This window comes from Dendrobates tinctorius, unplaced genomic scaffold (genome assembly GCF_039654945.1).
Source record: "Dendrobates tinctorius isolate UK_male_01 unplaced genomic scaffold, ASM3965494v1 ptg000015l, whole genome shotgun sequence".
NCBI classification, from domain to species: domain Eukaryota; kingdom Metazoa; phylum Chordata; class Amphibia; order Anura; family Dendrobatidae; genus Dendrobates; species Dendrobates tinctorius.
The window spans coordinates 14,227,123-14,253,045 of NW_027361683.1; the positions used below are offsets into that span (position 1 = coordinate 14,227,123).

At 43.1% G+C, this 25,923-nt stretch overlaps 1 protein-coding gene across 1 annotated transcript in view; it reads left to right on the plus strand.

Moving 5' to 3' along the window:
- The window catches only part of GRIK3 (glutamate ionotropic receptor kainate type subunit 3), a 990,088-nt gene extending 964,632 nt beyond the window's left edge, over window positions 1-25,456 (plus strand). Inside the window, exons 14-16 of the mRNA XM_073562506.1 lie at window positions 16,653-16,875; window positions 18,094-18,344; window positions 24,106-25,456. Coding sequence (XP_073418607.1) covers window positions 16,653-16,875; window positions 18,094-18,344; window positions 24,106-24,300 — 669 coding nt within the window. The 3' untranslated portion in view covers window positions 24,301-25,456. The remainder of the gene's footprint in view (window positions 1-16,652; window positions 16,876-18,093; window positions 18,345-24,105) is intronic.
- The last annotated feature ends 467 nt before the right edge of the window (window positions 25,457-25,923 follow it).

Consider the following 25,923-nt stretch of genomic DNA (forward strand, 5'->3'; position numbering starts at 1 on the left):
ATATTACATGCATGCTACATACATACTACATGCTACATACATACCACATATATACTACATGCATGCTACATACATGCTACATGCTACATACATACTACATACATACTACATGCCTGCTACATACATACTACATGCTACATACATACCACATATATACTACATACATACTACATGCATGCTACATACAATACATTCATACAATACATACATAGACATACAGTACATATAACATAGAGTAACATACTTACCAATACTTGTCACATTGTTCCCCGAAGCCATTGTCGTCTACGGAATAAATATTAACATAACAAACCACAAAAATACTCACCCATGATCCGAAGCAGTCCACGAGTGTGTCCCACGACGATCTTGGGTAGAGAACTGCAGCATCAGCTGATGCTGCCGCTCTCTACGGGCTGCAGGAATCCAATGACGGAAGGTAGGTATCCTTCCGCACTGTATTCCTCCGCCACTTAAAAAAAAAAAATCCCTAGTCTCACTTTATGGTAAAAGCTGTACCGGCAGGCCGGTACAGACCCCCACAGGGTGCACAGACCCCGGGCAGTCCGCACAGCCCAACGGCAGGCCGGCACAGACCCCCAGCAGGCCGGCAGAGACCCCCGGAAGACCCATACAGACCCCCGAGAGGCTGTACAAGGGCAGGAAAGGGTTTTTCCAATTCCGTATACCGGAAGTCTCATAGACTTGAATGGGACTTCCGGTATCGGCATCGGCGATACCGATACTCTTTTTAAAGATCGGCCGATCCATTCCAATCCGATATTTTGAAGTATCAGACGGTATCGCTCAACTCTACTGATGACTCTTCCATGAAAGCCATATTTGTGCAGGTGTCTCTGAACAGTAGAACAATATACCACATCACCAGAGTCTGCGTAATCTTTCTGAAGGTCTTTTGCAGTCAAGTGAGGGGTAATGATTTGCCTCTCTAGCAATCCTACGAGCAACTCTTACTTAAAGTTCCTGTTAACTGCCATTTCTTAATTACATTTTAAACTGAGAAAAGGGCAACTTGGTAGCGCATTATACTCAGTCGCCCTGATTTTATATGGGTGACGTCCTACTGTATCTTACATCACACAGATTGTATTCCAACGAGAGTAGACTTCTGCAGTTCTACCTGGATCCATCTCCTTTTTTTCTCTAAAGCAAAATGACAAACCCTTGATGATATTTTGTGCTTTGCTTAACCATTTGGGTCTCTTTTATTATTTAATGATCTGCACAAGGCATGAACTAGGTGATTTGTAATGTCTTTGTTTTGGCATTGCTCAGTACATTTAATTGAAGGATTAAAATCAAAACGGAAAATTAAGATTATGCAGGATATTAGATCACATACTGATGTTTCGACTCTGCGAAGACTCTTACTGTTTCACTTGTTCATTCTTGTCTGGACTATTGTACCTCTCTCCTAATCGGTCTCCCTCTTACAAAACTCTCCCCTCTCCAATCTGTCTTGAATGCTACAGCCAGTATCATATTCCTCACCAATCGTTATACTGATGCATCTTACTTGTGCCGGTCATTACACTGGTTACCTGTCCACTCCAGAATTCAGTATAAACTTATTACCCTCACCCACAAAGCATTCCATGGCTCAGCACCACTCTACATCTCCTCCTTTGTCTCAGTCTACCATCCTACACATGCCCTCCATTCTGCTAATGACCTGAGGTTAACATCCTCAATAATCAGAACCTCCCACTCCCGTCTCCAAGATTTTTCACGTGCTGTGCCAAATTTTTCGAATGCACTACTCAGGTTAATTCGATTAATCCCCAATACCCACAGTTTTAAGTGTGCCGTAAAAACGCATTTCTTCAGACTGGCCTACTGCCTCAAAACATTAATCTAACTATCAGAGTAAATAGAAAAAATGCGGCACCTACCCTTAAGCTGTAATAAAATTCAGTCCTTTATTCAACCATACACGGTATATTGGACACACTTCACTCTTGACACGATTGTTTCGTGTCAAGAGATGCTTCTATGGGTCCAGGTGTCCACCTGAACCCGTAGAAGCATCTCTTGACGCGAAACGATCGTCATCCATTTTTTCCCCCTGTCCTCTTTTTACCTGTTTGTCCCATGAAGTGTGTCCAATATACCGTGTATGGTTGAATAAAGGACTGCTTTTTATTACAGCTTAAGGTTGAGTGCCGCATATTTTCTATTTATTCTTATTGTGGATGTTACCTCAATGTTGTGTACCATTAACCCAAAGCTAATTATACCGCTGTTCACTATATGCCAATTTTTTACTGTGGCTAATTTGAAGATTGGATCTTGGTGCCACTAACTTTTTTTTTCCATTACTCTAACTATCCCTGTGTTGCCTATTCCAAATTTTTACTATAACCAGGTTCTCACATACTTTATGCATTTAATAGCCCTCTGTGTCTGTGCTGTTACATACTTAGGCTGATCACCAGTTCATGCAGCATTACATGAACATCCGATTTCTTACACTATGGCTGTTAGGGCTGGCGGAACGCACCAAATAATAAAGATGGTAATAAGGTGCGTTTGCAGCCCGGGGTCCACCGTGCAGGGGTGGTAACCTGCTGCTCAGTAATGGCGGATGCTATATGGCAGTATACCCTAAGAACACACGCGGGTTATCGTCACCCGATGTGTACAGGGGCGGACTCTGTTGCTTCACAGAGCCACGCTACCGCTGAACATAAACGCCGGAGCCTGTTTGTGCTCACAGAGTTCGGCTAAAAGAGTGCACAGTGTACGGCCACAGAACGCTACCCCAAGGACACGGGGTTAGAGTCCCTCTAGGCCCACTGAGCGCACGGTGTCGCTGCCACGAGTGCCGCTAAAGACGCTGGCAGTGGAGTGTGGAGCACGTGCACTGAGGCGTGCTGGATCACTGGTGAGGACCAATGTGTGACTCAAACCATGACCTACCTACACCTAAGCCTGGGCGCTAGCAGGCTAGGCTGTACAACACATGCGTACCAAGGGTAGGGGTTTCATAATGAGTCAATCACCAGATACATTCATATGTGCATACATCTCTCACACCTCATAGTCTGTAAATACAGTGTATCCTAGCGCATGGGCGAGCGGCCATGTGAACCTTTTATAGCCACGGGCATCCGGGACCTTCCTGGCTTCTCGGATGGGCCAATCCAAACATGAGCAGGACCTGAGCACGTGACCCTCGATCTCCAATGGGAGATCACTCCATGGGCATGCTCAGTGGCCCGACATGAGGACTTAGTCCCTGGAGAATCTCGCTGCTGAGCAGCATGCATTGTCATAGCTGTGCCAGAGGTGGCAGCAGCAAGCAAACCCACGGAATTGGCCTGGGCAGAGCGCCGGGACTGACGAATCTGCTGAGCAGGCTCCACTGTGGCTGAAAAAGAATAGGAGACCACTGGGTGCAAGACTCTGGATTCCTGCTGTGCAGTGGCAGGAACCCGACACCTAACAATGGCTAATCCGAACAATGAAAGTAATTGTTACCATCCACCTTTTGTGTCTCCCCTTTTTCCTCATAGATCGTAAGCTTGCGAGTAGGGCCCTCATTCTTCTTGGTATCAGTTTTGATATATGTGTTTTTTGTTATGCTGTAAAGGGCCTGTCACACTAAGCGATATCGCTAGCAATATCGCTATAACGTCACTGATTTTGTGACACCAGAGCGATATTGCTAGCCATATAGCTATGTGTGATAGTTACCTCCGACCGGCTCCCCCGCTGATTATCGCTGATCGTCCTGGACCGTTTCTCGTCATCAGCTTCCTGCTGGGCTTCCTGTGGCGCCGACGAGCGACGCGTGGACGCGGGTGGGAGGACGTCAGGATCACCTCATCTGACAGGTAAGTAGCGACCCCCGACCCCTGCTATGTCACTGGTGAGATCTGCCTGTGTGGCAGCTCACTAGCGACCACTTAGCGATGCACCAGTGATCCTGACCGCGTCATATCGCTGGTCGGGATCGCTGGTGCATCGCTAAGTGTGACAGTACCTTTATGTCCATTGTCTGTACAACTCCCCTCTAAAATGTAAAGTGCTGTGGAATATGTTGACGCTATGGAAATAAAATTATTATTATTATGTTTTAAAAGAAAATAGAGATAAGTAGTATAGAACTAAAAGTAAGTACGAAACAATAAATTGGATGAAAATATTTCTTAAGAGCAACGGAAAGGAACAACTTAGGGTGCCAAGGCTGAAGCCACATCTCGACCCTGGTGCCTCAGTGGAACCAATGGTCCATCTGACACATTAATGGAAGTCAGATCTATAAATGGCACATAATAAATTCAGAACTGGTACCCAGGAGCTTCAATTTATATCCCTGTGTATGGGCGCTATTTGTCTCACCCTGTTGACTCACCAAAGAGAAATAAAAATTGGTATACTCCTTTATACTTATGGAGGATTGGCAGCTCATGAAAACATTTGCTATTTAAAAAAGTCATGATAACTCAAAATATATTTTGGTTTCAGTTTGCTCTACTGATTATTTTATATCATTTAGACATTTTTCATTATATGCAGAAATTAATTATCTCAACCACATTGCTATATCTTTGTTTTAGATATGTTATGAAATTTATGCTCTAGCTAAATAAGAATGAGTGTCAAAATGTAAGACTGAAGTGTGAAAAAAAGATTGAATGACTTCTAGATATAATTGGCAGAGGGTAGCTTCACATTTTGTTGATTTATCTTTATTCTCTAGGGAATCGAAAGACTAACGTATTTATAAAGATAATATCTATAATACACTCCAGTGGCAATGGAACACAGTAGAGTTTCAATGTCAAGAAACCCTATCATCGGAGTACTGTAGTTTGCGTTATTAGTTTTAGAAGACTAAAGATAAAGATGCTAAAGTTCAGAGTTCCTGGTGAAAAACTGGTTTTATGGCTTTTCACCACAAGTCATGAGCTAATGTACTGTCAAGTCCGAGAAAGATATGGCTTTAAAGACAACAGACAATATGTTGATATTGATCAAGGTGCGACATAACATAGCACAGAACTGTCTATTCTTAATTACCACAAACCATCTTCAAGGACACTACAACCTCAATATGTGGCAGCATGTGGTAACATAACTGCATTCATTAAAAATAAATTGTCTAAAGGAGAGATAAAATATTAAGAGATTTGACTGGCAGACCTACCAGCGACACACTGTGGTACTGTTTATGCTCCTGTTTTGCTTAATAGAATGGAATACATTATCAGTCTTTTTTCTAATAACCAACATAGGCACAGATTCAAATGTACTATAGAACGATGATACACTGTACAAGTGCTTCTCGCAAAATGAGAACATCATCCAAAAACTTAATTTATTTCAGCTCTTCAATACAAAAAGTAAAGCTCTTATATTATATAGAGTCATTATAAACAGAGAGATCTATTTCAAGTGTTTATTTCTGTTAATGCTGATGATTATGGCTCACAGTCAGTGAAAACCCCAGTCATTATCTCACTCTATATATTGAGGAGAAAGGACTGTACCTAGAGTTACCGGTTTGTTTTACTTTGCTGATTTGCCCAGAGGGCCGTGTTTATTTTGTCATACATTTCATACAAAATGTCAGTGGTTGTATGAGATTGTTGGGATACACACATAGATCAATTGCTTTCTTCATCTGGTGGGGTGTAAAGAAGGACTATGTTAGATGTTGAATTTTTATTGTAGCAACCAGTCTACACTTAAAGCACTATTCCAGTGGGGTTTTTTTGTTTTACCGCTGAAGAGAAATCACTATTGTTAATTCCCTGCCCCTAGTTTTAAACTTCCCAGCTGCCGTCTTCACCTATTGGCAGAGCCGCTTTGTTCGATCTTCTGCAGATTGAGACTTGCTGGATGGCTCCAGTGTTTCCTGAGGGAGCCAGAAGTCACGACTCAATGTAAGTCTATGAGAGCTAGAACAAGGTCAAAATAAGGCTCCCATAGACTTACATTGAGAGCTTGTGATCATTACCACTTACTTCTGGTCTGTCAAAGGCTGCAGTCACAAAATGGAGGCATGGGACCAAGCATCACCGGAACATCTAAAGACAGCAGCTGCTAAGTATAAAACAAGGGGCAGGTAGCATAGAATAGTGTCATATGCAAACCATGTTCCTTGGACCAACAACAAATCTAAATTGGCAGTGGCTCCTGAGCTAAGGTTAGAAAATCTTCATTCCTTTTCAATGCTGGTATGCCATCATGTTGTATAAAAATACTTTAAAAAAAAAATTAGTTCACTCATGCTTTCTATTTTGTAAAAAAAGAATATTGCTAAAGGATCCCAAAATACAGGATGTGAAAATAATCTTAATTTTGGTCGAAGATGGCCTTTTGGTTACTCACTGTAATGCTTTTCATATACTCACATGATGACTATCAGACTGTTATTATGAGAAATGTAGTGCGAGATCAAATGAAGTCTATAAACCTATTGACCCAGTGCCCTCCGAGAGTTTTTCCAGAAAAAGGAAATTAAAATGCACAGCAATGAATATCCAGCAAGCAATGCATCACAGGCAGGGAATGAGCTGGCATGAGCATTGCTATTCCTGCATTAAAATATCTTTTAGGTTTAATTAAATAGAACATGCTGAAAAAGCATTAACTCCTTATGCCAGGCAGGTAGTAGCTGGCTGCTTTTTCCATACAGGACGCAAGGAGGGCAATCTTATTGTCAAGAGCAGTATGTCGTATTCACTGCATTTCTAAAGTACGAACAGCTAATTAAATTATTTATTCCACATCGATAAATACAAGGTGCACTTTCATGATAAAGGGGATAGGTGCTTCCATTAAATTTCAATTGTTTTTGAAAAAAAAAGTATACTTTCTTTCAAATATTCCCTAAGAATTTTTTTCTATCCCTCTGGTTGAGGTTAGTGTGTTACTGCATCTCTTGATATTATGTAGTTATATTTATAACCAGTTATCTTATTACATTACACTATGTCACAGATGTTTGTGTTGCGATGCATACATTGTGAACAAGTCATGTTTTGTTGTATCACATTTTATTATAGGCTCAGAGATGGCACAAAGACTTTGCCTCCTTAAGGCCCCATTGCACACAGCGATCTCGCTAGCGAGATCACGGATTTTGTGACGCCACAGCGATCTCGTCAGCGACATCGCTGTGTGTGACGGGAATCAGCGACCGGCCCCCCGCCGGGTATCGCTGATCATGCAGCACCGTCCTGGGCCATTTTTTCATCGTTGCTCTCCCGCTGGCCAGCGCGCATCGCTGCATGTGGCAGTGGGAACCAACGATCAGCAAGGCTCCCAGCGCTCTAAGCAGGCGCTGCGAGCTGGTCTCTAAGGTAAATATCGGGTTACTAAGCGGCGCGTGTCACTTAGTTACCCGATGTGTACCTTAGAAATCTGCGTGCTGGCAGCTCCCGGCGCGAGCACGCAGATTTCTATGGTACACCTCGGGTAACTAAGTGACACGTGCCGTTAGTAACCTCTTATTTACCTTAGAGACCAGCGTCCTCGCTGGTGCTGATCGCTGGTGAAGCTGCATGTTTGGCAGCTCACCAGCGATCATGTAGCGATGCACCAGCAATCAAGACAAGGTCGTATCGTTGTTGGGATCGCTGGTGCATCTTTATGTGTGATGGGGACTTTAGACATGTATGGTAGATATGGAAAATTCATATCCTTGCAAGGGTAAGGGGCAGGTTGATGGTTATCACATGGGGTAGGAGAGGAAGCTTGCTATCAAAGGAAGTGTTTTTGCACTACTGCAAGCACATGTTGATTTTGTATAATCTTTTTGGGAGTTTGAAAATGAACAGGTATGTGTAAAGGAAGTAAAGGGGCTGTCACACTAAGTGATATCGCTAGCAATATTGCTATAACTTGTGACGTTATAGCGATATTGCTAGCGATATCGCTGTGTCTGATACTTACCTACAACCCGCTCCCCCGCTGGTTATCGCTGATCGTGCGAGAACGTCCTGGACTGTTTCTCTTCATCAGCTTCCTGCGGCACTTCCTGCTGTGACGACGAGCGACGCGTGGAGCGGGGCGGGAGGAAGCAGGATCGCCTGGTGTGACAGGTAAGTAGCGACCCCTGTCCCCAGCGATGTCGCTAGTGAGATCTGCCTGTGTGGCAGCTCACTAGCGACCACTTAGCGATGCACCAGGGATCCTGACCGCGTCTTATTGCTGGTCGGGATCGCTGGTACATCGCTAAGTGTGACAGTACCTTAAGGCTGTGATTCACCAGTGGCCATAATCAAAGAATCAACAAATGGGAGAAGAAAGCTCCCCACCTTTGATCATCTAGAGACTGTAATGGCAAGCAAACTGGTAATGGCAGGCCAAGCTGTGGTCAACCGGAGCAACCAAGCCTAAAACTTCTCCATCCAGAAATTATTTGACCTAATATTTCAAAAGCCGTAGCTAGGATGTTTTTTTCCGCTATTGTGCTGACCAGAGATGAGCGAATATGCTCGGAAAATGGTCGCCAAACATAAATTTGGCACAAATATGGTACATTCAGATTCATTATCGGTAACATGAGCATTTCTCTTAAAATTGGAAAAAGTTGGTAACATTTGGTAAAAGATAGAATAAAAGTCGGCGATTTATTTGCCGTGTTCAGTAAAATCACAGCATGACAGGTTAGAATAGAATAGATATATACACATAGAATACACATACAGTATATACACTCACTGGCCACTTTATTAGGTACACCATGCTAGTAACGGGTTGGACCCCCTTTTGCCTTCAGAACTGCCTCAATTCTTCGTGGCAGAGATTCAACAAGGTGCTGGAAGCATTCCTCAGAGATTTTGGACCATATTGACATGATGGCATCACACAGTTGGCGCAGATTTGTCGGCTGCACATCCCTGATGCGAATCTCCCGTTCCACCACATCCCAAAGATGCTCTATTGGATTGAGATCTGGTGACTGAGGAGGCCATTTGAGTACAGTGAACTCATTGTCATGTTCAAGAAACCAATCTGAGATGATTCGAGCTTTATGACATGGCGCATTATCCTGCTGAAAGTAGCCATCAGATGTTGGGTACATTGTGGTCATAAAGGGATGGACATGGTCAGCAACAATACTCAGGTAGGCTGTGGCGTTGCAACGATGCTCAATTGGTACCAAGGGGCCCAAAGAGTGCCCAGAAAAAATTCCCCACACCATGACACCACCACCACCAGCCTGAACCGTTGATACAAGGCAGGATGGATCCATGCTTTCATGTTGTTTACGCCAAATTCTGACCCTACCATCCGAATGTCGCAGCAGAAATCGAGACTCATCAGACCAGGCAACGTTTTTCCAATCTTCTACTGTCCAATTTCGATGAGCTTGTGCAAATTGTAGCCTCAGTTTCCTGTTCTTAGCTGAGAGGAGTGGTACCCGGTGTGGTCTTCTGCTGCTGTAGCCCATCTGCCTCAAAGTTCGACGCACTGTGCGTTCAGAGATGCTCTTCTGCCTACCTTGGTTGTAACGGGTGGCAATTTGAGTCACTGTTGCCTTTCTATCAGCTCGAACCAGTCTGCCCATTCTCCTCTGACCTCTGGCATCAACAAGGCATTTCCGGTCACAGAACTGCCGCTCACTGGGTTTTTTTTCTTTTTCGGACCATTCTCTGTAAACCCTAGAGATGGTTGTGCGTGAAAATCCCAGTAGATCAGCAGTTTCTGAAATACTCAGACCAGCCCTTCTGGCACCAACAATCATGCCACGTTCAAAGGCACTCAAATCACCTTTCTTCCCCATACTGATGCTCGGTTTGAACTGCAGGAGATTGTCTTGACCATGTCTACATGCCTAAATGCACTGAGTTGCCGCCATGTGATTGGCTGATTAGAAATTAAGTCTTAACACACAGTTGGACAGGTGTACCTAATAAAGTGGCCAGTGAGTGTATATATATATACACTAGCTGTTTCCAGCCAGCTAACGCTCGGCACGTTCATTGCTATCTAATTAATGCTGCTGGTGATTAAACTAAAGTAAATAATGACAGCATTCAATAGCGCTTACGCAATTGGTAAATTAAATTAAAATGAAGTTAGTAAGAATAATAAATGTGGGGGGACGGAGCCTCGTGTGGTTATGTGGGGGGGGATTATGTGTGGTAATGTGGGGGGGTGGGATTATGTGTGGTAATGTGGTGGGGGCGGGATTATGTGTGGTAATGTGGTGGGGGCAGGATTATGTGTGGTGATGTGGTGGGGGCGGGGTTATGTGTGGTGATGTGGTGGGGGCGGGATTATGTGTGGTGATGTGGTGGGGGCGGGATTATGTGTGGTAATGTGGTGGGGGCCAGGATTATGTGTGGTGATGTGGTGGGAGGGTGGAATTATGTGTGGTGATGTGGGGTGGGATTATGTATGGTGATGTGGTGGGGGTCGGATTATGTATGGTGATGTGGAAGGGGGGCGGGGTTATGTGTGGTGATGTGGTGGGGGGCAGGATTATGTGTGGTGATGTGGGGGGGCGGGATTTATGTGTGGTAATATGGTGGGGGGTGGGATTATGTGTGGTGATTTATTATGTGTGGTGATGTGGTGGGGGGCGGGATTATGTGTGGTGATGTGGTGGGGGGTGGGATTGTGTGTGGTAATGTGGTGGGGTTGCGGGATTGTGTGTGGTGATGGGGTGAGGGGTGGGATTGTGTGTGGTGATGGGGTGGGGGGCAGAATTGTTTGTGGTGATGTGGTGGGGGGGTGGGATTGTGTGTGGTGGTGGGGGGGCGGGATTGTGTGTGGTGGTGGGGGGGCGGGATTGTGTGTGGTGATGGGGTGGGGGGCAGGATTGTGTGTGGTAATGGGGTGGGGGGGTGGGATTGTGTGTGGTGGTGGGGGGGCGGGATTGTGTGTGGTGGTGGGGGGGCGGGATTGTGTGTGGTGATGTGGTGGGGGGCGGGATTGTGTGTGGTGATGTGGTGGGGGGCGGGATTGTGTGTGGTGATGTGGTGGGAGGTGGGATTGTGTGTGGTGTTGTGGTGGGGGGGCGCGATTGTGTGTGGTGATGTGGTGGGGGATTGTGTGTGGTGAAGTGGTGGGGGGCAGGATTGAGTGTGGTGATGTGGTGCGGGGGCGGGATTGAGTGTGGTGATTTGGTGTGGGGGCCGGATTGTGTGTGGCAATGTGGTGGGGGGTGAAATTGTGTGTGGTAATGTGTTGGGGGGGTGGGATTGTGTGTGGTAATGTGGTGAGGGCAGGATTGTGTGTGGTAATGGGGTGGGGGCGGGATTATGTGTGGTGATGTGGTGGGGGGGCGGGATTATGTGTGGTAATGTGGGGGACGGGGTTATGTGTGGTGATGTGGTGGGGGGCAGAATTATGTGTGATGTGGTGGGGGGTCAGGATTATGTGTGGTGATGTGGGAATCGGAATTATGTGTGGTGATGTGATGGGGGGCGGGATTGAGTGTGGTGATATGGTGTGGGGGCCGGATTGTGTGTGGTAATGTGGTGGGGGCGGGATTGTGTGTGGTAATGTGGTGGGGGCAGGATTGTGTGTGGTAATGGGGTGGGGGCGGAGCTACTGTGCAGGGGGTGGGATTAGCGAGTAATCACGATGCCTCTTATATATATAGATATATATACAGTATATGCAGTCATGGCCAAAAGTTTAGAGAATGACACAAATATTATATTTTCACATGATCTGCTGGCCTCTGGTTTTTATGTGTGTTTGTCAGATGTTTTTATCACATACAGAAATATAATTGCAATCATATTATGAGTAGCAAAAGGTTATATTGACAGTTAGAATGAGTTAATGCAGCAAGTCAATATTTGCAGTGTTGACCCTTCTTCTTCAGGACCTCAGCAATTCTCCCTGGCATGCTCTCAATCAACTTCTGGATCAAATCCTGACTGATAGCAGTCCATTCTTGCAAAATCAATGCTTTTATTTTGTCTGAATTTGAAGGTTTTTGTTTGTCCACCCGTCTCTTGATGATTGACCACAAGTTCTCAATGAGATTAAGATCTGGGGAGTTTCCAGGCCATGGTCCCAAAATCTCTATGTTTTGTTCCCTGAGCCATTTAGTTATCACCTTTGCTTTATGGCAAGGTGCTCCATCATGTTGAAAAAGGCATTGTTGATCGCCAAACTGCTCTTGGACGGTTGGGAGAAGTTGCTCTTGGAGGACATTCTGGTACCATTCTTTATTCATGGCTGTGTTTTTAGGCAAGACTGAGAGAGAGCGCATTCCCTTGGCTGAGAAGCCACCCCACACATGAATGGTTTCAGGATGCTTGACAGTTGGCATGAGACAAGACTGGTGGTAGCGCTCACCTGGTCTTCTCCGAATAAGCCGTTTTCCAGATGTCCCAAACAATCGAAAAGGGGATTCATCAGAGAAAATGACTTTACCCCAGTCCTCAGCAGTCCACTCCCTGTACCTCTTGCAGAATATCAGTCTATCCATGATGTTTTTTCTGGAGAGAAGTGGCTTCTTTGCTGCCCTCCTTGAGACCAGGCCTTGCTCCAAGAGTCTCCGCCTCACAGTGCGTGCAGATGCACTCACACCTGCCTGCTGCCATTCCTGAGCAAGCTCTGCACTGCTGGTAGCCTGATCCCGCAGCTGAAACACTTTTAAGAGACGGTCCTGGAGCTTGCTGGTCTTTCTTGGACGCCCTGGAGCCTTTTTGGCAACAAGGGAACCTCTCTCCTTGAAGTTCTTGATGATGCGATAGATTGTTGACTGAGGTGCAATCTTTCTAGCTGCGATACTCTTCCCTGTTAGGCCATTTTTGTGCAGTGCAATGATGACTGCACATGTCTCTTTAGAGATAACCATGCTTAACAGAAGAGAAACAATGATGCCAAGCACCAGCCTCCTTTTAAAGTGTCCAGTGGTGTCATTCTTACTTAATCATGACAGATTGATCTCCAGCCCTGTCCTCATCAACACCCACACCTGTGTTAATGGAGCAATCACTGAAACAATGTTAGCTGGTCCTTTTAAGGCAGGGCTGCAATGATGTTGAAATGTGTTTTGGGGGATAAAGTTCATTTTCTAGGCAAATATTGACTTTGCAAGTAATTGCTGCTAAGCTGATCACTCTTTATAACATTCTGGAGTATATGCAAATTGCCATTAGAAAAAATGAAGCAGTAGACTTTGTAAAAATTAATATTTGTGTCATTCTCTAAACTTTTGGCCATGACTGTATATATAGATGTCAGTGACACACACATATATAGAAGAAAGGCTGGTAATTCAGCAGTCGCATAGTGTAAAATCAAAAAAGGAGCCGACTGGATAGAAGAGATGGATTACACACAGTTAATATACAAAGAATAGGTAGATATACAGATGTCTGTGACAAATACAATTAGTACAGTGTGTATGCAGCTTACTGTACATGTATTTAATTAATAAAAGTTTATTTTTGGATAGAAATGGTGTGGACTCCCACGCAATTTTCGTAACTAGCAGAGGGAAAGCCAATGGCGGGGGGCAGATGTTTATTGCCTGGGAAGGGGGTAATATCAATGGAACTTCCCAGGCTATTAATATCAGCTCACAACTGTATACTTAGTATACTTAGCCTTTACTGGCTATTAAAATGGGGGAGCCTAAAAAATGACGTTGTGTCCCCTATAAATAATAACAATCAAAGGCTATGCAAACAGCTGCAGGCTCATATTAATAGCCTAGTAAGGGGCCATGGATACTGTCCTCCCCAGGTTTAAAACATCAGTTCTCACCCGCCCCAGTAAGAGTGCATCTCTAAGATGCGCCAATTCTGGCACTTAAAAAAAGGTCTTTGTTCCAGCTCCTTGGGTGAAATCTTCAAATTTATTCAAACAATTAAAACATTACAGCAAGAAGGCTCCAAGACCACACCATGTATGCACAAAGGATAGCAAGCGACGCGTTTCGATTGCAAGAGGCGATCTTTATCAAAGTTAGTATGCAAGCTGCCTCTACAGAGAGAAAGAAGACTTGAACTCTATAGCGCCTCCTGTTGGAAGCAGTGATCATACAGGGTTATACAATATATTCATTTGTTTTACATTCTCTGAAAGCAAAGGCAAGTCACAGATCATTGAGTGTGCCATATTCTTCAGAATGTGAACAACCTTTAGTAATATGAAGTATGATTAAACTCTCATTTATCTTGTCTCATTTGGGCTGGATCAAATGGAAGTGACTGCACGCACATTTAGGCTATGTGCCCACGTAGCATTTTATTCCGAACACTAAAAACCGGACTCCTTCCCAGAAATCGCGCATTTTTTCCGCGTAATTTCACCGCGATTTTTACCGCGATTATGTTCGCGATTTTGCCGCGATTTTCTCGTGCGATATTCAAGCACTTTCCAAGCGATTTGAAGCATCGCTTGGAAAGTGATTGACAGGTTGGTCACACTCGTCAAACATAGTGTTTGACAAGTGTGAGCAGCTTTTTACTATTGAGGCCGCCTATGCAGCATCAATAGTAAAAGATAGAATGTTAAAATGCTTAAAGAAAATAAAAAAATCGGGGTATATTTACCTTCGGGCGTCCCACGCTGCATTCCCGGGCCTCAGCGTTCCCAGTAATGCCTTGCGAGACCTGTGATGACGTTGGTCTCGCGTTGCTATAGCGATCTTGCGAGACCGCTAGAGTCACGCGAGACTACGTCATCACAGGACCTTGCCGCAAGGCATTACTGGGAACGCCGTGGCCCGGGATGACAGTGCGGGACGTCGGAAGGTAAATATACCCCGATTTTTTATTTTTCATTCTTTTTTACAGGGGTATGGTACACAGGGCCTGAAGGACAGTCTCCTCTCCTCCACACCGTGGGTACCAACCGCACATGAGACGCTTAACTTCGCGCATGGTGGGCATAGCCACATGTGAGAAGTAAGCGATTCTCATGCATTCCTATGGGTGCGGAATCGCGGCAATTCTTTGCGATTCCGCACAAAAGAATGACCATGCTGCGATTTTTTCCGCGATGCGATTCCGCCACGGAAAAAAGCGCAGCATTAGCACAGCATGTGCGGAATGCCATAGGAATGCATGGGGGGCGTTCTGTACATGATTTTTAAATGTTTTCGCGCCAAAAATCGCGGCAAAAATGCTTAAAAATCGCGACGTGGGCACACAGCCTTAACAGTGGTTAATTTTTTAAGAAGTCAATTAATCTATCAGTCTTTTTTTACCTATGGCAGTGGCGAGGAACTTCAGGCCCATGGGCCATTTGTGGCCCGTCATTACCTTTTATCTGGCCCCTGGGCAGATTCATGAGTACCGCAGTGCTTGAGCTGGGATCTGTGTAGTGACAGCCCTTTGATTTCTTATTTTTCTGTGAGCATGTGCACGTAGAGTTCACTACTGAATTCTGAGGCGCGTGCAATGAAAGATTACGTCTTGACACCAGTTCCAACTTAAGGATATACTTTGTGGGAGTTGTTGGCACCTGTTTTTTATGGCCACTGAAGGATCTTTTAAATATCCAAAAGGCCCTTGGCAGAAACATTCCCCATCCCTGACCTATGGTGTTAAAAAGTACAGTGTCATAAACTTTTTGTCAGTTTGCCAGTAACCATTGTCTCTTCTTCTGGTCACACACTTTTAATGTTTTTTTAACAATAAAGTTAAGTGTTTTGGTCAAAACACTGATTCATATGTTTCATAAAAGTTCTTAATAAAATACTAAAAAGTTTACACACAGTGCAGTTACTCTTCATAGGCTTCATTTGTCCGAAAGAAAAATTTCACCAGTTATGTATATAAAAGCAACCTAATAAAAACTTGAAAAATTTTATGTGAAGTACCTTTTAAGAGATGCATAAATGCATAAGATACCAAGATATTTATTTGCTGACCACAAAACAAAGAAAAAAGTGTTTTTCTTGTTTTCCTTAAATGGAATCTCTCAGTAGGATCAACCTCCTAACCCTCAATTACAACTCATTTATCTCAGTATATTGATATATTTAGGATGTTTTTTTAATTCTGATTAATATTGTTTGTTGGTTTTTTTTAAATTGAAGGAGCAAACAACCACGTTGCATATAAGATTTCAGAACTGCTAAGATGGACACTTAAGGTACTGTCACACTTAGCGATGCACCAGCGATCCCGACCAGCGATATGACGCGGTCAGGATCGCTGGTGCATCGCTAAGTGGTTGCTAATGAGCTGCCACACAGGCAGATCTCACCAGCGACATCGCAGGGGTCGGCGGTCGCTACTTACCTGTCAGACGAGGCGATCCTGACATCCTCCCTCCCACGTCCACGCGTCGCTCATCGGCACCACAGGAAGCCCAGCAGGAAGCTGACGACGAGAAACAGTCCAGGACGTTCTCGCGCGATCAGCGATAACCAGCGGGGGAGCGGTCGGAGGTAAGTATCAGACATAGCAATATTGCTAGCGATATCGCTATAACGTCACAAAAACCAGTGACGTTATAGTGATATCGCTAGCGATATCGCTTAGTGTGACAGGCCCTTTAGGGCTAGCTGTGCTATCATTGTTTACATCAATATTCCTAGCCCTGGAGGATTCACAGTTGAAGAAAAAGAGAATTTTATAATAGTGTGTGCTAATTTTCACTTCTTTGCCATTTGACAGTGAGAAACAAAAAGTGCTCATCTGATAAACAGCATGAATTCCAACACCATCTCTTGTTTGTTTACTCTGCAGAAATCTCACATTTCGACCTTCGAGAAGATGTGGGCGTTCATAAGCAGCAAGCCATCGTCGCTTGTTAAGAGTAATGAGGAAGGCATCCAGCGAGTCCTCTCATCTGACTATGCTCTGCTAATGGAATCAACAGCTATTGAATACATAACTCAGAGGAACTGCAATCTTACGCAGATTGGAGGACTCATAGACTCAAAGGGTTATGGAATTGGGACACCCATGGGTAAGAAAAGCGCAATAATTTAACAAACACATGTTTTACGCAGGTCATTTTCGGAATATGCTTCTTGTTTAATTTATAGGCAGCAGCAAAGGTTACTACCTCAAAGCAAACATCTATCTAGAAAGAAATCCCATCTCCACTTGAGAAATTCTTAGACATAATAAGGATCTACGACAGCATGAAGCAGTAAAAAATGTAACTGGCATAGGCTGACACTTCAACATATTACAAAAGTTCCTACTTGATGAAAATGAAATATGAATTCAGTTCAATTTACCACCTTATATACTGGTGATGTGCTCTTCTAAGAAGATTACGTGTAATTAAAATGCATTGATTATTGTTTGCATAGGCATTGTTCCTCAGATACGTTTTTCACTGCCGCAAATGGACTTATTTTGCAATATGTAAACCGTATTTGAGAATATCTTAGAACGAAAATATTATATTATGACTGAAAATATGGAACTCTGAAAAATTAATCAATGTCTAATGCAACAAAATTGAGATTTTGGACAGAAAGTTTATATATTCTACACGTGATATATAACATTAATTGAATTTCATCACTAAAAGGATACAGTCGCATAAGTGAAAATGTTATCATTCGAGAGCATAGGGTCAATTATGCAAATCATACTCTAATCATATTCTGATCAGAGTGTGATCGTATTATGATCACATTCGCCATATTCTCCATTCTGTCAGTCTTTGGAAATTGGATGTCATCTAATGTTTTCCATGCACTTATTGACTTGCATGACCGAGTGCGATCCGATTTTTTGGTCAAACTCAGGCATGCTGCAATTTTTTCCCAGACAGACTCTGTCCGAGTCAAAAATCAGATCTATGCACAGATCCATAGAATAACATGCAGAAGCGTGCTATCTGTCAAACCAACGGATAGAACTCGTCCGATCATTATGGTCATCTGCACAAGCACTAAAATTTTTATTTCAACTGATTCCATATAAAAAGTGGTTGATTGCTTTCCATGTTGCAAAATTATTCTCATCGAATAGCAGTGCCTTTATGGTAAAATATAGATCCATACAAAGATACCACACTGCGGAACATGCAGTGTCTACAGCTTCGTAATACACAACTACAGTGCTAAGTTGTGGTGTCTGGAAATATAGTAGAGCATAATTGATGTATAGTTTATGTGAATATTAAAATGTTAATATAATTAAAAAATTCATGTTTTTCTTTATCAAGGTTCTCCATACCGAGACCGGATAAGTATTGCTATCCTACAGCTTCAAGAAGCTGATGAAATCCATAAAATGAAAGAAAGGTGGTGGAGAGCTGGAGGCTGCCCGGATGAAAGAAATAAGGAGGCCAGTGCACTGGGCATCCAAAACATGGGCGGCATCTTTATTGTATTGGCAGCAGGTCTGATTCTTTCTGTAGTAGTAGCAGTGGCCGAGTTTATATATAAACTGAGGAAGACGGCAGAGCGAGAGCAGGTCAGTTATTTTTTCTTTTCTTTCTGGCTGGTGACTAGAGATGAGCATGTATATTAAAGTAGATTTAAATTCTACTCAACTTTTAAAAATTCCACATTTGTCAAAATGTTTTTTGATTGTATCTTGCTTCTGTACAGATTCAGCAAAATGGCAGCCACTGGATGCCATTTTTTCAGAATCGTAAAGGGCCATCAAGAGGTTAAAAAAAATCCTTATATTCACATCGCTGCTCATCTCTCTGACCACTTTGCTGCGCACTGTCACCTCTTAGGTCCTCAATGCATCTTCTGATTTTCACACTAAGACAGGTCTTGAAGCACTGTGCATGTGCATGCAAGTTAACATTGCTCATGAAAAGACCCCTGAGAATAATGAGGGACGGTTAATTTGCAGAGAATTTCTTGTTCGCGAGTCCAAGTTCATGGGAAAGGAAAATTCTGCTTGATGCACTCATCTCTACTGTTATGAAAAGGAGGATGAATGAACTCATGGAGATCAACATCCAACACTGCGGAGACACCATCACGTGTTTCTCAACGCAGTGATTCTAGAGCACTGCCCCCAGCCCTTATGGGAAATATGTAAAACATGCAAAACAGAAGCCGCGGAGACACCATCACGTGTTTCTCAACGCAAGCAATGACCAGCCAGGTCTTTGCCCGGGAAGGAACAACCACGGGAAGGGCAGTCTTGCAATACCCTGAAACAGCTGTATGTGGATGGATACCATGTTTTGGCATAGGTGGTTTCCTTCACTGGAGACTGCCCTTCCCGTGGTTGTTCCTTCCCGGGCAAAGACCTGGCTGGTCATTGCTTGCGTTGAGAAACACGTGATGGTGTCTCCGCGGCTTCTGTTTTTCATCTCTACTGTTGACACAAAAATATTACATCTTGCAATAGGTACAATTATTTGTGTTTAGAATTTCTTAACAGAGATCCAACTTTCACCCTCGCTACATATAGCAAAAATCACTCTCCTTCTTAGCCTGGCGACAGGCAGGTTTTCAAAATAACTTCATAATGACACACACATGAGCTGACTCACGACTGTCCTGACAACATATTGGCAAAGATTGACAACGGGATTTAACAGGTGTTAACAATTGCAGGTGGAGCACCGCTGCACTCACAATTCTTAGCGGCTGGTCCTAGCTGTAATAAACATCCATCACCTGCCGGGTATGGGGTGAGTTCGCTGCATGGGCCCACTTCATACTCCCGCTTCTAATTTGCACCATACATATACTGCAACATGAAAGATTATTTTACAATTTTCTAATGTGTTGTATACATAGAACAGGTGGTTTCCTTCAACATCACTGTAAGCTTCCTTGCAATACTGAAGTCAGAGTCAGTAAATTTAAGAACCTTTAAAGAGTAACCGTTATTTTAATTTTTACAAAATCAATAGTGCACATAAAAATAAGAAACTTTGTATTTTAGGGTGGTTTCACATTAGCGTTTCAGGGCGCAGAGACGGCCTGCGCACGGCTGCCGCTAAGCCCTGCCCCCTGTCGCGCCTCCTCCCGTAGCTCCGCCTACGGGCGCATGACGCTGCATGCGTACTGCGTCCCCTATCTTTATCACTGGGGACGCAGGCCGTGCGCAGTATGCGTTTGGCGGCGCATGCGTCCTTTTGACGGTGCGCTGAGCACAACCAAATTGCAACATACTGTGCACGGCCTGCGCCCCCAGTGATAAAGATAGGGGACGCAGAACGCATGCAGCGACTTGTGCCCGTAGGCAGAGCTACCGGAGGAGGCGCGGCAGGGGGCGGGGCTTAGCGGCGGCCGTCTGCAGGCCGTCGCTGCGCCCTGAAACGCTAATGTGACACCACCCTTATTTTATTATATAAATCTACTTCTTTCTTCTCCAGGACTGATCATTCATGTTGAAAATTCTCAACTCACTGACAAAATTTGTCTTCAGTGAACACATCTTTTCCCATTACTGAAATTGAAGATGATTGGTGATTATAAAGTTCTATGAGCTGTAACTGTTGTTTCAGTCGAACTTGCAAGAGAATGTCTGTGTCTGCCTCTAGCTTCTCCCTCCCCCTCTCCTCTCCATAGAATTTCAAGTACCAACTGCCATCTTCTATCACAGTAATGGGAAATTTGTCTTCAATGAAAACAGATTTTACAATTTTAAGCATGAATTGAAAGTGAAAACTCAATCTGTGAGTAGAATTAACCCCTTAACGACCACCGATATGCCTTTTAACTGCGACATTTAAGGGCACTTATGCCTCAGCGCCGCTTTTTAACGGCACTGAGAAATAAGTTTATAGCGCCCCCCAGAGTAGGAATTTCACCAGGGTCTCGGCTACTGGGAGTAGCTGATACCCCAGAGAACATGACTCGGGTTGGTTTTTACAGACTCCAGTGTTGTGATTGCCACTATTAATGGAATAACGATGACCGCAAAAGAAATCCAATTTTCCATTTAATTTCTCTCTCTTCTGATGTGACTGCACATCAGAGGAGAGAGAAATAGGGTCCACTGATCCCCCTCTGTACCTCTGGTGTCCCTGCAACCCCCCCCGTGAAGTCCCCCGGATCGACGGCATCTTCTTCCAGCAGCAGTGCGCCTGCCGAGATCTGCCAGCCGGCACCCGGCAACAATAGGAGATTTTTACTATTGGTTCACTTCTATCACTGTGATAGACCCTATCACAGTGAGCAAAATAAAGAAAAATAGTAAATCAAACCCCCTTTATCATCCCTTTAGTAAGTTGAAAATAAAATTTAAAAAATTATTTATTTCCATGTTTCCATTAGGGTTAGAGTTGGGCTAAAGTTAGAATTTGCCTAAAGTTAGGGTTAGGGTTGGGCTAGGGTTAGGGTGCGGCTAAAGTTATTGTTGGGCTACAGTTAGGGTTGGGCCAGGGTTAAGGTTGTGGTTATGGTTAGGATTATGGTTAGGGTTATGGGTGTGTTAGGGTTAGGTTTGTGGTTAAGGTTATGTTTAGGGTTTGGATTAGGGTTAGGGGTGTGGTTAGGGTTGGGATTAGGGATTAGGGGTGTGTTGGGGTTAAGGTTAGAATTCAGGGTTCCACTGTCTAGGTTCATCAGGAGGTATCCAAATGAGACATGGTGCCATCATTGATTCCAGCCAATTTTACATTCAAAAAGTCAAATGGTGCTCCCTTCTCCCTGCCATGCACCAAATAGTGGCTTTTCCCCACATATGGGGTATCGGCGTACAGAGGAGAATAGCACAACAAATTTTGTGGTCCATTTTCTCCTGATACCCTTGTGAAAATAAAAAAATTGGTTCCAAAGTAAATTTTTTGTGAAAAATGTAAAATGTTCATTTATTCCTTCCACATTGCTTTAGTTCTCGTGAAGCACCTGAAGGGTTAATAAACTTCTTGAATGTGGTTTTGTGCACCTTGAAGGGTGCAGTTTTTAGAATGGTGTCACTTTTTGGTATTTTCTGTAATATTGACCCCCCTAACTCACTTCACATGTGAGGTGATCCCTAAAAAAAATTGGTTTCGTAAATTTTGTGGGAAAAATGAGAAATCGCTAGTCAACTTTTAACCCTTATAATGTCCTAACAGAAAATATGTTTCCAAAATTGTGCTTATTTAAGGTAGACATGTGGGAAATGTTATTCTCTCTCTCTCTCTCCAACACGCACATCCAAAACGCACTACATTCTGCATCAAATCCGCTGGCCAAAGTCTAGGAATCCGCAGGAAAAACTGCATGCGTTTTAACCTGCGGTTTCTGCCAACACATGCAGAAAATAATTCGCAACATGTGCACACACCCTAAAAATCGGCTTGGTCATTGAGTACCAAAATGGCTCTGTCACTAAGCGGTTAAGCAAATTTCTTTGATAAGGTATCTTACAAAATTGCTTATTTTCATGTGAACTATTAATTTATAAAATAAAAATTAAAGCAGCAGTCACTAAAGGAACGACAGGCTGTGAAGACGTATACTTAAAACTATAGTGATGCTGACAGATCCAAACAATAAGGCACCAAATGTAATTGAAATTTAGATAAACATTTTAGGGGTTTTGCAACTCTTGCAAATAGTAAAGGTAAACAGTGTATGGAGTGAAAAACAGCACAGCTCTATGAACTATTTGTTGTCATTGCCATGAACTGCAGCTCAGCTCCCATTCAGACTGTCTGGGGTTGAATAGAGATAGACAAATTTATTCGAATAAAATTGAATTCTCTTTGAATTGTACAAAAATCGTTTTCTCCAAAATATGCATTTTTTGCAATTCACTCCTCGCAAATTCAGCAAAATGGTGGCCAGCTGCAGCTGTCATATTACTGAACCGTAGAGGGACAGACAAATGGTTAAATTAAAAAAAATATGCTCACCTCATCACTCACCTGACCTGTCTCCACCGCAACTCGCATTGCTGTCCTCAAAGTCTCTTCTATTACCCTTCTCCCAGTCTTCTTCTATCTTGGCCAGGACTTCTGGCTGGACAAGGCAACTAATGTCACAGGGTCAAATGCCATCAAGAAAAACATTGTGACGTCACTACGTTATGACGTGTCAACCAAGGGATAGCATGGCGCATAGTAACATTAGTCAGAGTCTTGTCGAGCCAGAAGCCTGGACCTGGCATCAAGAAGACCAAAAAGAATGTGAGTTATGATGGAAGGGGAAAAGACGAGACACTGAACTGCAGACTGCAAGATGCTGGGATGATGGGATATGTGAATGGTGAGGTGAGTATTATGGATTTTTTTTTTACAACTTATGCGTATTCTTTTCTGTGGTCAAGAGAAACTGCAGAGCATAATAAGAAATATTCAATTCGCAAAGAAAAAGTTAGCTAAACATTTAATTTCCCTTTTAAATATCCAAGGCTTGACGAATTTGAATCTCAAATCTCAGATTTGCTCATCTCTGATGTTGTGCCCTCAGCAATCTGATATTTATGCCCTATTGTACGGTCATCCTACAACACCAGTGTAGTGGATATCCCCTTTTTGTTCCAGTTGGTGGCAATATTTTTGTTTTTACACGTTATTAAGTGGAGTGTTTTGCCACTGCAAATATTCTATAAATAATTCCGTAAAGGACCAACTAAGAGTTGGGAACTGTCTCCTCTCCTCGGTGTTATAGTAGCCAGTGACTGAGAAGCCTCTTAGAGCTGCTTTGTGAATACCATTGCCAAGAAAGAGTTTTTTGTGTATCCAAAAAGCTATTCTATGGTTTATCCAAATAATGATAAAAGTCTATTTTTAAAAAATATACAGTATAGTCATGACTTTAAGGGTATGTTCCCACGGTCAGTAAACGCCGCGGGTTGGACGCGGCGTATATCCGCAGTGTCTAGATGTTACAGCATAGTGGATGGGATTTCATGAAATCCCATCTCCACTATGCGTGCAGGGACGCCTCCTGCTTCTCTGCATAAACGGACATGTGGCGCATCTTTACTGACCGCAGCATGTCTATTTATATTGCGGAGACGCTCAGTCTTCGCAAGATAAAGTCACCCATGCAATGTAATGGAACGTAGGGATTCCTCACGGTTCAATGAACACATGAGGAATCACCTGCGTTCAAATGCCGGCAGCGCTTTGGACGGAGCGGACATGTGCTGCATCCAAAGCGCTGCCGGTTTCTGCCCATGGAAACATACCCTAAATGTTCTAATGAATGATTCCTTTAATGTCAATGATTTTTTTTTAGAAAAATCTTGACATGCTGTAACACTATACGTGATAACAGATCCTGATGACATGAAATTGATTCTCATGCCTTTTCTTCTTCAGCGTTCTTTTTGCAGCACAATGGCTGATGAGATCCGATTATCTCTCACCTGCCAACGGCGTGTCAAACATAAACCTCAGCCACCCGTCATGGTCAAGAGTGACGCCGTAATTAACATGCACACTTTCAATGACAGAAGACTGCCTGGAAAGGATAACATGACCTGCAATACTGGATTAACCCCGGTATTTCCATAGAACAATGAAATGTGTGCACAATACTATCGATATCAGTCCTTGATCAAAAACTTTCATGCCCTTTATCAATATTGACTTATAAAGAAGCCAAGGGCATTACACATTCTTATACCCTACAGCCAGAAGTCTCTTGTTTACACACAAAATGTACAGAGGCATTTTATCGCCAAGATAATTTCACCCTCAGTGGACATTGAGAAGCCACAAAGACTTTGTGGCATTAATTGAGCATGGCAATAAAAGTAAAAATGACTTTGTCTTTGCTGGAAGCTTTGAGAAGAAGGAAGATCAGTTCTGTCTTGTTGTTCACAGCACACTTGCTACATATGTATGGTCTGCCAAACTGCTCAGTGGGAACTCATACCTCAATGCTGTGCCTACGAGGAGTTTGCAAAAGGCGCAGACTTTAAGTTATGTCTGAATCAGACAGCTAATGGGTCCTTAAACGTGGCTGACACATGAAGATTACTACTTCAGAACTAATGCCGACCTAGAATAACACACCTAAGCTGAGAAAAGGGGACTATAACACCACCTTATTACTTATGTGCTTTCCTTTGCACAGTTCAACAAGACTCTTAGCATGAACCTTCAACCTGAAAGGAAAAACATATCACTCAGTAATGTCATTCTGTATACATTTCTTTTTAGCCATACGTCTTTATTGCAGTGATTCTTTATGAAGCTACCACAAGTCCCAAAATATCCCACAGGACCATAATGCCAACCCAGGAAACAAAGTAACCAAAGATAGGGTATTATCTGCTCTCACTACTGGTCAAATCACAGTGTGATTCACTAGAGCCAAATTTATCATGGAAATCAGAAAAAAAATGAAAATATGTTTTTGGCCTATACACAGAAGATAAATGGTTATGGAAGGCAGTTATGGTACTCTGTGCAGGACGACACTTTGGGATTTGTTTATAGAAAAATTAAATTGTAGTGACCCAGCTGTCATAACTGTGTGCCCGTACTGCCATCTTCATTCTTCTCAGTGGTAAAAGACAAACTGTTAAATACACAGTTTTTATATTGGTGCAACTTTTTATTTCCTTTTTTTCTTTCTGTGCTGTTAATATTGCACCAAACCCATGTCAAATGTGTAAAGTAATGTAATGAAACAAAAATACATGTTTTTCTTCTATTTTATTAACTCCACTGTATTCTGTCTTGCTCATTAACATTATTAGAATTTCACAGGTAAATGGCAAAATTACGACCTACATTCATAAATAATGATGGATCTTCCAAAGTAGCACATTTTGAACTAAGTATTTTTGCCTGAAACTATATTCTCCTTCACAATCTAAAATATATGTGTACTTTTATGACTCCAGGGCAACTTTTAAGCAACTACCACTCTATCAAAAGTCCTGAATCATGACAACGTGCACACAGTTACTGGTTTTCCAGGTGCGAGTGGGCAGTCATGTGACTTTCTAAACTTGTAGTCATGTGCCGACTAGACTTGGCTTCTTTCAATTCACTTCTATTGAAAGAGGCCGAACATGTCTAGTTGGCACATTACCGCAAGTATGCAAATTATGTGGAATATTTGGGAATCATGACCACTTGTGAAACACAAGCTGTCACTTCTGCACTCTGCAGTCACAAAGTGCA